Source organism: Nicotiana sylvestris, chromosome 3, assembly GCF_000393655.2.
Source record: "Nicotiana sylvestris chromosome 3, ASM39365v2, whole genome shotgun sequence".
Classification (NCBI taxonomy): domain Eukaryota; kingdom Viridiplantae; phylum Streptophyta; class Magnoliopsida; order Solanales; family Solanaceae; genus Nicotiana; species Nicotiana sylvestris.
This window is the reverse complement of record NC_091059.1, coordinates 57,789,083-57,801,319: the sequence shown is the minus strand read 5'-3', so window position 1 is coordinate 57,801,319 and position 12,237 is coordinate 57,789,083. Positions and strand designations below refer to the sequence as shown.

Sequence of the window (12,237 nt, the reverse complement as noted above, 5' to 3'; positions counted from 1 at the left end):
TGAGTTTCTATCACCCACCACCCAAGAAAGTCGTACCAGCGACACCAACAGGCCGACCATAAGGGAATAGATCTCTCAATGGCAAACTGTCCCTTTTTCATAATATAGACGCCATTCAAACAAAGACACTTAAGTTAACACCCAGGTAAAGAGGTTCAATGCCTCCTCAGGTATGTTCCTTGACTCCAACCAAAAATCGGCCATGGATTCCGACAAACGAAATCCAAAACAAAAAAGGGACTATAGATGCCCCGGGGCCCAATGGGCAGCCATTAAACCCACCCAAAAGCGGGATACAGAGGGAACAAAAGATGGGCTTAGGCCACTATGGCCCATCTCCTACCAGCTCCATGGGCAAAGCACACGCTAGCCCAAACTAAAGATACTCTGGGTTAAAAAGACAATTAGATGCCTTCGAGCCATTGATAAAAGATCCTTTTTTGGGAATACGGCTACTTGTCAGGGACAAGGGAAAAGGGTGGAGCCTACCAAAATTTGGAAAATGCCCCTCCCCTAAATCAAGTAATGTCCCAGCATCTGATATCTCCCCAGATTTGGGTAATTATACTCTGAAAAACACAACCCCAAATAAATATGCTACAGTGGGCCACCCATCCAACCCAGTAGCCCAACCACGCTCTATCCCAAACCCAAACTCTAACAATGCCCACACCCACTCCGATTTTGCCTCTCTCAAAACCCTTTACTGATGAACTTCATAATATGGAAAGTGAGAGGAGCCAACAATGGGTGGTAAAGTTGCACAACCCTGCTATCCTTGTTCTCTTTGAGACAAGAATGGCTTACCATATGCACTTAACTACTGAGCTACAGTTCACAGCTCAATTCCAATCCCCTGCCATTGGGCAATCTGGAGGAATAATAGTCATGTGGAAGGATGACCTAGTGAAGCTCGAAGAGGTCTGTACCATACCCCGGGGTGTGCATGTCATGGTGAGGTAAAACCTAATGACTCAAAATAGTTTTTCTCAGCTATTTATGCTATTAGCCACTCAAATGATAGAATTATGGCAGTCCCTTGAGGACATGGCCTTTGTTTATAAAGGTACTAGGCCTGTAGGAGGTAACTTCAATGAAGTCCTAAAATCCAGGGAAATATTTGGGAGCAACAACATTAGCAATAGTAGAAGCAATCATTTTTGGAGTTGTTTGAATCAGTATAGACTAATTGACCTAGGTTTCAAAGGCTCAAAGTATACTTGGTCTAATAAAAGAGACACTAACAGGAAAGACCTTATCTTAGAAAGGCTGGATAGGTGCTTTGCCACTGATGACTGGATTGAGTCATACCCAGAATCCTCTATTACCCACTTCCCCAAGACCCACTCTGACCAATTTCCTCTACTCCTAAGCATAACTAATCAAAACCATATTGATCATAGTAGGCCCTTAAGGCTAGAGTCTATGTGGTGTAGCCACCCTGACTTCCCAATCATTGTTCAAAATAGCTTCAACTCTACTGATGATCTGTTGGGGGACACCAACATTTTTAAGGTCAATGTGACCACCTGGAATAGGCTAGTGTTTGGCAACATCTTCTACAAGAAGAACCACATTCTAGCTAGGCTGAATGGTATTCAAAAATCTAATGTCTACCCTTTTAGCACCTTCCTTCAAAACTTAGAAGCAAATCTCCAAGCTAAATTCTCAGTTATCCTAAAAAGAGAAGAGGACTTTTGGAAGGTAAAATCCAGAGTCAGCTGGTTATGTGAAGGAGATGCTAATACTAGGTTCTTCCACACAACTACCCTCAACAGAAGAAGGAGAAATAGGATTCTTAGTTTAACAGATAAGGTAGGTAACCAGATCACAGAACCTAAACTCATCAGGGAGACTACCAGGGGCTACTTTAAGAACCTCTTTACCACATCCCATACCTCATCCACCTACAAGAGATGTTACAGTGAGGGCAACCCACTAGTCCTTACTAATAGCATGAGGGTGTCCCTTGACCAACCTCTTAAGTACTCTGAAATCAAGAAAGCCATGAACTGTTTCAAGCCCCTTATGGCACTTGGACCTGATGGGATGCACCCTTTCTTCTACCAAAAATACTTGTCCATCCTATCTACCATGTCAACCATTTTTTCCAGAAGGTGTTCAACACCCAACCATGCCCCTGAAGTTAATAAGACCCTCTTGTGTTTGATTCCTAAGTGCCATAATGCTACTTTGCTAAAGAGCTTTGGGCTATGCAACACTATATACAAACTTGTCATTAAAATAATAGTAAATAGGATCAAAGCATTCCTTCAGACAATTATTGAGCCATCTCAAGCCATTTTTCTCTCTAACAGAAGGGCTACTGATAATGCCATAATTGTTCAATAATACATCACCCATTTCCAAAAGATAAAAGGGAAAATGGCAACATGATCCTCAAGATAGACTTAGAAAAAGCCTTTGACAGACTTGAGTGGTCGTTCATCAGGTATTCCCTCATATTCTTCAAGTTCCCACTTAAATTGATCAACCTGATCCTCTCTTGCATCTCCACTAGCTCCATATCCATCTTAATCAATGGAAGCCAAACTGAGCCTTTCAAACCAACTAGAGTTATCAGGCAGGGAGACACCATCTCTCCCTACCTATTCATTATTTGCACGGAAATGCTATCAAGGAATATTGACCAGGCAGTCCTAAGAAAGGACTAGCTTCCAATCACCATCAGTAGGAATAGTCCTAAAATCTCTCACATGTTCTTTGTTGATGATCTCACCCTATTTGGTGGAGCCAATAAAAAGAGTTGTGAAGCAATTCTGGCTACCTTAGAGGAGTTCAATAGTGCATCTAGCCAAAATGTCAACTTTCAAAAATCAAAGGTTATTTTTTCAATCAACTATTAGGAGGATCGGGCAAATACATACAACTCATTGCTAGGAATTAGGAAAAGCAAAGATTTTAGCAAATACCCGGGCTTCCCCATCTTCCATAAAAGGTCTACCAACAGAGATTTTCAATTCATTATTGATAGTATGAACAATAGGTTGGCTGGATGGAAAACTAAAATGTTAAACATGGTTGGTCGTACAACTCTGACAAAATCTAGCCTGGGGAGCATTCCCAGCCATGTGATGAGCTATATAAAGTTACCATCGCACATCACCAACCAGATTTATAAAATCCAAAGGAACTTTATATAGGGAACAACATCTGGACAAAAAAAGCCACATATGGTTAAATGGGATACTATTATTAAGCCTAAGAACAATGGGGGCCTGGGCCTTCAATAGGCACAAATGAAAAACAAAGCTAGCCTGACCAATCTAGCTTGGAGACTCTAAAAGAACAGTGACACCATGTGGGCTAGGGTACTGATTGGAAAGCACTGTAGTGGTAACCATCCTAGAGCAAAACCTAAAATTAGGATTTGGCAGTGTATTCAGGACGGATGGAAGGTATGTATTAAAGCCTCTAGATGGGCTGTCCATAAAGGGAATAGAGTCAACTTTCTTATTGATAATTAGATCCCTGATCACGCCCAACTATACCTTATAAAAAGAACTAAGCGGTCGTTGCAAATATAATCCGATTTACAAGTCTGGTGCCTCACCTATCCTTGTGTACCAATTTGCAACTAAGGAACTCTGAACATATGATGTCATACTTTGGTCATGGGCCACATTGCAAGACAACTACGAATGCTGACTAAATATAAATATAAAGCTGGGCCGACAAGCTCGTCATAACTACTACAGCTGACAAACCAACCAAATATACATAAAACGCTTACAAGCCCAACATACTGCACTAACTGACATGATATGTCTACAAGCCTCTACTGGTGGATATATTGTGATCGGAAAAGCTCCCCGACCTACTCATAACATATATACATATATACACAAGATGTACATAAAACTCTAGACACGGCAACTCCGAAAGGCATGGGGCTTACCGATCAAGATAAACTCGGGCAACACTTAATGAGGAGGTCTACCCGTCTGTCTGTATGAACCTGCACACATGAAATGCAGCGCTCCCAGAAAAAGGGACGTCAGTATAAAATAATGGACCGAGTATGTAAGGTAATATACTGAAAGCTGAAACTGAACTGATAAAAAAATAATTGAAAGTGACTGGAGTCAATGATAATTAGAAGATATGCTTACCTGCTGCTATTGACTCAACTCTCTCAATATAATAAGTAAAATAGGGGTCCGGCCTTACAAGGATATATATATATATATATATATATATAATTTCTCTGCTGTAGTAGGCTTGCTCATAGGCGCTCGGCCATACTAGGCTCTGTATCTCGACCAACTAGGCTCGCTCATAGGCGCTCGGCCACAGTAGGCTCAGTATATAACTTACCATCTAATCAGAGGTTGCCTAATAAGGGTCTGCCCATTGATTATACCTCAATGGTAATGAAATACTGTAATACTGTATATATAGACTCTCTGCTCTCTTGACTAGAAGGAGGAAATTCTCAATTGAATATTGTACTTGCAAGACTAGGAAAAATATACGTAAATTCCGGGACATGAATTTTTTTTATGCCTCATTATCAAACTTGTGTAATTACGGGATCATGCAAAAAGAAGGAAGAGCTTAGCCTTAATATACTTGGAGTAGGGAAAAATCCATATGATATTCTTGGAAAAACGTTTACACAGTACTCCCTTAAAATTGCAAAACCTATGTTCGATTTATTAAGGATCCGCACCCTTCTTTGTTAACTTCAATTTGCATTTTTTTGGGCTTCAGATTGCGTTTCTTGGTGGCTTAGATTGTCTCTTCAAGAGCTCCTTTCTATATCCTTAAATGTTAGATAAAAGGAATCCTTAAATTTTTTAAAGCTTATGACTCCTTTTTGAATTTCAAGACTACTATCCTAACTAGTTGCCACCTAACCAACATGACTAATGAGTCATTTGGTTTGGGTGGTGGCTTGCTGCCACATGGGGTGAGGGATGGGTTTTTAATCTTATCCATTAATTAATTAATTAGGTAATGTCCTGCTACCCATTAATTAACCAATTACTCATATAATTAAGAATTATCTCAAATTACTTAAAATATTACTTATTTTAATACACCCTTATACATCATATTATTATGGTTATATGGTACCTTGTATGGCACTAGTCCATAAATATGAAGTATTATAACTTGGACCATATTTTATCCCAAAATAATCTCATTTCCGGACTAACGTCGAAATTTTAACATACAAAAATGCGAGATGTAACATCTCATTCCCGAGTTTTCATCAATTCACTTATGGCGTATTTTCATGTACGAAAACATGGGGTGTAACATTATTCCCCCCTTTGGAACATTCTTCCTCGAATGTTAACTGATGTACTAAAGCTTCTCATAACCTATGTCTTCCGAATACTTTAGTACTCTTTTTGCCATCTACGCAACTGTTCTGTGAATAAATCCAAAGGCCAAGGGATTCCCCCCTTTAGGCCTCTTTCCTATACCACGACATGTGGTCGGAATCCTCCCAATCTCGTAACCCTTGCTACCTTCTATCACGCAGTCTGTACGACTCTGACCTTGTAAGTGCACCTATCCGACTCTTCTTTCCTTTTTCCTCCGATTTTTATCCATTACTGAAGTTCTTCGCTTGGCACTTTGTTGAACTTACGAATGTTACCATATCTTGTTTCATAGACCGGGTTATCCATCCGCATGATTTTACTGCATCTAGATAGGTCATATTGTACCAGTACACTTACTTCGATTTATCGTTACTGAGGTCTACTTCCACTCCAGGTTACTCTCATTGCTCATCCTATATGTATAAGTCTAAGTCATTTAATGCTTCCTCATTACTGTTCATCTTAATAATGACAGCCTGATCTCATCTCATACTATTGAATTTTTATCCATCTATTGTTAATTCACCCTAATGTTGATCCATTATCTACCACTGATAACTTGACCTCTTATGTAACACTACCGCTAGGGCTCACGTCTCATCGGAGGATATCTGAAGTAACTAGACTAATTCACTTGGGGCAATACCATGCTTCCATAATCGTATTTCATAGCATCCTAATGTGATTCACCTTACGTGGGTATTTTCCATTATCAGGGCAACATTTCATTTCTTTCTAAATGTTATTAATCTTTTATCCTTATTCCTTCCTTCCTAGAACTCTGTTGCTTTACTATACTTTAACTCGGGACTTACACATATCTATTTATACTACTTACAACCTTCCTTCAACTTGTTTGCACAATAGATTTCCTTGTGCTATTCTGGAACAGCAAGCGAGACATCACGTCGTCTCTATCTCTTCTTTATTCTCTTAAATAAACATCTTGGCACCTAGAAACCATAGGCTGGAAGATATGTCACTGACGACGTTATTATCCTTCTTGGATACTAAATCCCAGTGCTTTTAGTCTTTTACCTGAAGTGTGGACCACTCTCATCCTTTTATACTTGAGTATTTCGTACGTTGTTCACCTTTACCTTACTTACTTAAAAATATCACCGAACATTCTTCTATTTCATTCTCCCTCCCACATAGGTATAAATCACATCCACCATTTGAAGCTCTATTATAGTACTTGTACCTCTGGTGCCTATACAATCCGGTGGGAGCTCCATACTGAATTCTTATGAGGCTGGTATTTTTCTAACTGGCTTTATCATAGAGCCATTATAGAATATGGTTGTTGTGCTATCCCTCTTGCACCTCTAATATTAAGAGTGATTCTGCTATGTTCTTAATCATGATTCCTATAACTTCTGGGTCCAATAATCGGATTCCTGATTTACTTCGTTGATGTAACTCTTTAGTTTCCTCTTTCCTCTGATCAACCTTTGTGTAGGCTTAAGATATCTCCGATCTGCAACTCATGGTATCAGTTATTACTTTAGCCTTTCATGGGCGCTATGGAATATCCATGATACAATCTTTTAGCAATTCAATCCTTTGTCTATAACCTAGACTCAATTATTTCTTTTAACTTATACCGGAGTCTTCTACGGCTATATGATTATCAATATATATGTATACTCCGAAATCGCAAGTGCAATCATAATGTAACTAACTCTGGATTATTGATCGAAGAATTCCTTTCGTTCCTTCTCAAATTTCTTTAAACGTAATCTATTACTTTTCCTGGTCTTTTTGCCTCCTTGTTGCGTGCATACTTAGCTTATCTTAGTGCCCACACATATTGAAATTCCATACAACTCATATGATCTTGAATATTACTTTTAATTTTACTTCCCGTTATTAGCCACGGTAGGTTCCACTTTCCTTTGGAGTGCTTACAATGTTGTTATGAGACTGTTGTTACATGATTATTTCCTCTTTAGGTCATTGTGCTTAAGTTAAAGCCTCCTTCCTTATTTCCTCAGATAGTCTTTCGTTGTAGTACTTAGGGAGAACCCTTGACTCTTATAAAGCTGTGAGCTTATTACAGATCTTTTGATGTCCTTCCTTGCCTATAATCATCCGTAGTTGCTCACCTCTGTGTCCTTGTGCTTGTAGGGTTACTTCTGAACTGATATTTTAACTGCCTTCCTAGTGACACTTTCTTTCATCCCGTAACACTCATACAGTACCTTTAACTACCCTGACTCCTATTTAAATATATCTCAAGTATTATAATGACATTACTACGAGGCTGAATTCTCCATGTTGGGGTTTACTACATTTATCTTGCACGATCTGCTTATTTGTCTTTATCCTCTTATCTAGCCATAACTGGGCTCTTTCTGAATCAACTACTAACTACTCGTTGGCCCATTTTCATATCGATATTCTGCATAATCTTTCTTGGGTTATTCCTTTTGTCTTAACTTACCTCTCGTATTGGCTCCTTATTTATCAAAAACATCCCGGGTTGGAACCTTTACTTCCTTTCCTTGACATCATGCTTGCATAATGTTCTGGAATCATAGTATATCTGTAGGATTTGGATAAGTGAAATCTCATCCCTTTCTCATTTTTATCGTATTCTTCCTTTATCATTCCATATTCCCCTCTTTAGGGGAGTACTAAAACTTGGAGATATGACGACCTGAAGATGTTTTTCCTCTTCATCTTTGGCATCCTTTCACATCATCAATGACCCTTACTCGCCTTGCGGTAATCCTTCTGTACCAAGGATAACAAAGTTCCTCACTCGCGATGGTGACACTTAGTGTACTGGCACATACAGTCCCTTAAGCTTAACTTTGCTCATATTGCTTACTTTAGGTAAGCGTCTCCCTGAATGACCATTCTTTGAATTTCTCACGAATCTTCTTCTAATGTCCATTCTATTATCGCTGGAACGAAATATGAAATTCTCATGATGTTGACCATTATCAAATCATTCAGTTCCTAATTCATGTTTAGTTTATCTTGTTCACCGGTCCATACTGATTTCTATTACTCTGAGGTCTAACTTTTCCTTTTGTTAACCATGTTAGAGTTGCGAACTTATTTCTCGAAATGAGGATGTGACTGTATGGCCTATACCCTTTTGTTGTCTTAAGGACCATCACCTCTCGTCTCTTTCTTCATTTGACTATAGATTCTATAACACTCTACCATTTCCATCCATGTATCATATCTCACTCATAATGCTTCATTATCCCTCTTCGTACTTCCCTGCTAATATTTCTACCGTTCACTTTATTCTGAAAACTTTAACAAGACATTCTTTCGCTTTTGCCTCCCCTTACTCCATCTACTGGCTCTTCGGGGTGCCTAACATTTTCCCTTTACTAGGGAAGGGATCCATATTAAGATAATATTTATCCCTTCCAGGCTTTCCGTGCCTATCTTTGTAGTATTCATATCAAGTTGTACTATTTTAGAGTGCACTATCTGGGTGCCTCACAAGGTGATCAATTAACACCTTTGTAATATCCTTCGGAAATGTCAACTAATGCAACCAATTCATCCACATTTTGGATTACTCTAACCCCAGCCAGATCCTGATATCTCATCCTTCTCTTATACTACTGTTGACCCCCATGGGGCATAACTAGATTGGGTGTGACCAATTGTACATACCTCTGTTACTATTGAAGGTAACTCAAAATGCTTATATCTCTCTACCTAAGTTGAAAATACCGATAATTTTCATTAACTGGGTACCTCGTACCCTTTTTCACCTTGCTTCTTTTAATTGCTGGAACTTATGTCTACTTTTTGATTCTCTTATTCCTTTTTACCATAAGAGTGGATAGATATTCCTGCCTTAGGGATCCTTATCAAGAAGCTTACACATCTTAGTATCCACATGTTCTGCTGGAGACCTTATATTTACTCATCATAAGCATGATGCAAAATTGAGTTCCTCTGACTCCATTCATCCACAACCATATTCAATCCCCTACCAACTGTCTTTTTAGATATAAGTATCATTGTATTAGGAATATAATCGAATTTAGGAATCTGAATTCTTACAAGTGAGCTCTACCACACGATCTATAGTAGGAAGAAAGAGTGACAATCCTAAATAACCTGTAGCCTCCTTCTTATAAGTGTGGTGCACGACACACCCATAAACAAGACTCTACTAGACACGGCTTATAGACTCCCTAGAACAAAACTGTTATGATACCACTTTTGTCACGCCCTGAACCTGGGGAGAGACCGGCACCTGGTGCCTCACCTATCCTTGCGTACCAATTTGCGACTAAGGAACTCTGAACATATGATGTCATACTTTGGCCATGGGCCACATTGCAAGACAACTACGAATGCTGACTAAATATCAATATAAAGCTAGGCCGACAAGCCCGCCATAACTACTACAACTGACAAACCAACCAAATATACATAAAAGGCCTACAAGCCCAACATACTGCACTAACTGACATGATATGTCTACAAGCCTCTACAGGTGGATATATTGTGATCGGAACAGCTCCCCGACCTACTCATAACATATATACATATATACACAAGATGTACATAAATCTCTAGACATGACAACTCCGAAAGGCATGGAGCTTACCGGTCAAGCTAAACTCGGGCAATACTTAATGAGGAGGTCTACCCGTCTGTCTGTATGAACCTGTACGCATGAAATGCAGTGCCCCCAAAAAAGGGATGTCAGTACGAAATAATGTACCGAGTATGTAATGCAATATACAGAAAGCTAAAATTGAACTGATAATATAATAATTGAAAGTGACTGGAAGTCAGTGATAATCAGAAGATATGCTTGCCTGCTGCTACTGACTCAACTCTCTCAATATAGTAAGTAAAATAGTTGTCCGGCCTTATAAGGCTCAGTATATATATATAACTTCTCTACCGTAGTAGGCTCGCTCATAGGCGCTCAGCCATACTAGGCTTTGTATCTCGACCAATCGGGCTTGCTCATAGGCGCTCGACCACAGTAGGCTAGGTATATAACTTACCATCTGATCAGAGGTTGCCCAATAGGGGTCTGCCCATCGATTATATCTCAATGGTAATGAAAATACTGTAATATTATATATATAGACTCTCTTCTCTCTTGACTGGAAGGAGGAAATACTCAATTGAATATTGTACTTACAAGACTAGGAAAAATATACGTAAATTACGGGACATGAATTTTTCTTTATGCCTCGTTATCAAAATTGTGTAATTACGGGATCATGCAAAATGAAGGAAGAGCTTAGCCTTAACATATCTGGAGTAGGGAAAAATCCATATGATATTCTTGAAAGAAAGTTTACACCGTACTCCTTTAAAATTGCAAAATCTTTGTTCGATCTATTAAAGATTTGCACCATTCTTTGTTAAATTCAATTTGCATTTTTTTGGGTTTCAGATTGCATTTCTTGGTGACTTTAGATTGTCTCTTCAATAGCTCCTTTCTATATCCTTAAATGTTAGATAAAATGAATCCTTAAATTTTCTAAAGCTTATGACTCCTTTTTTAATTTCAAGACTACTATCCTAACTAGTTGCCACCTAACCAACATGACTAATGAGTCATTTGGTTTGGATGGTGGCATGCTGCCACATGGGGTGGGGGATGAGTTTTTAATCTTATCCAATAATTAATTAATTAATTAATTAGGTAATATCCCGCTATCCGGTAATTAACCAATTACCCACACAATTAAGAATTATCTCAAATTACTTAAAATATTACTTATTTTTAATACACCCTTACACATTATATTATTATGGTCATATGGTACATTGTATGATACTGGTCCATAAATACGGGGTATTATAACTTGGACCGAATTTTTCCCCAAAATAATCTCAAAATAATCTTATTCCTGGACTTACGTAGAAACTTTAGCATATGAAAATACGAGATGTAACATCTCATTCCCGAGTTTTCATCAATTCAGTTATGGCATATTTTCACGTACGATAACATGGGGTGTAACATCGTAATTCTCTTCCAAACAGATAAAACAATTTACTAAATGTATTCTTCCGAACTACGTTAGCTAGCATTAGTTTGCCGCTCACTAAGATCACACCAAAGTTTCGTTATTCCTAATCCCACCTTTAAACCCTTCGTATTGATCCCTCATATACGTTAGGAGTAGTGTTGTTAAACAACTCCTAAATATGTACCCTTTTCCAAGTAATACACACTAAATAGGCATAGCCGATTGAGGGTCCTTCAATCAACCAGAATAATCACGTAGTTGAACAAGCAGAGAAAATCCAATGACAAATTTATATTAAACGCAATAAAAATTCATCCTCCAAGAGGTTCTATCAAACCCTAGAATAAAGAGTTTAGCTACTCATAATTATTTTCACAATCATAATATAAGAATTCATCATCAATGATAAAAAGGGGAAGGAGAAAGATAAAAACTCATTTCCGAATCTTTCATCTTGCTCCTTGCCTGTTCTTGCCTTCAAAGTTCTTCTAAAAACCAAGATACCCTCTTTTTGGGCAAGTTGGGCTTCATATCAGTCAGGGAAAGTCGCCTCTAGAATTACAATTTTAGCCCCGAAATAGTTTTTCTCGGAAAGACATGCGCGGCCGCGCACCTGGGCATGTGACCACGCGTCTGGCCGCGCACTTTGGCCAGTTTATACCTGACTTGTGCGGCCCAGTGCGCGGCCGCACACCTAGGCAATTTTATGCACTTTTCTTCATTTTGTGTGGCCCAGTGCGCGGCCGCACACCTAAGCAATTTTTTCACTTCTCTTCGTTCTTCTTTTTAAGTGCGCTAACCACCTTCGATCCTCGAACGAACTCCCAATTTACTTCATAAGCTTTTACTTGGTCTTCAATGCTCCAAATTAGCTCAAAATTCTCCTTAACCTCATT

The 12,237-nt window shown here is 38.8% G+C and overlaps 1 protein-coding gene across 1 annotated transcript; it reads left to right on the top strand.

Moving 5' to 3' along the window:
* Positions 1-723: 723 nt before the first annotated feature.
* Positions 724-2,352, top strand: LOC138887405 (uncharacterized). The gene is made up of 2 exons (XM_070169157.1): positions 724-921; positions 1,036-2,352. The coding sequence occupies exons 1-2, from the start codon at positions 724-726 to the stop codon at positions 2,350-2,352; spliced, it is 1,515 nt and encodes a 504-aa protein (XP_070025258.1).
* Positions 2,353-12,237: the final 9,885 nt, after the last annotated feature.

Coding starts and splice junctions, on each gene's coding strand:
- LOC138887405 (XM_070169157.1), top strand. CDS start 724: ATGGAAAGTGAGAGGAGCCAACAATGGGTGGTAAAGTTGCACAACCCT. Junction 922..1,035: donor ACCTAGTGAAGCTCGAAGAG/GTCTGTACCATA, acceptor GAATTATGGCAG/TCCCTTGAGGACATGGCCTT.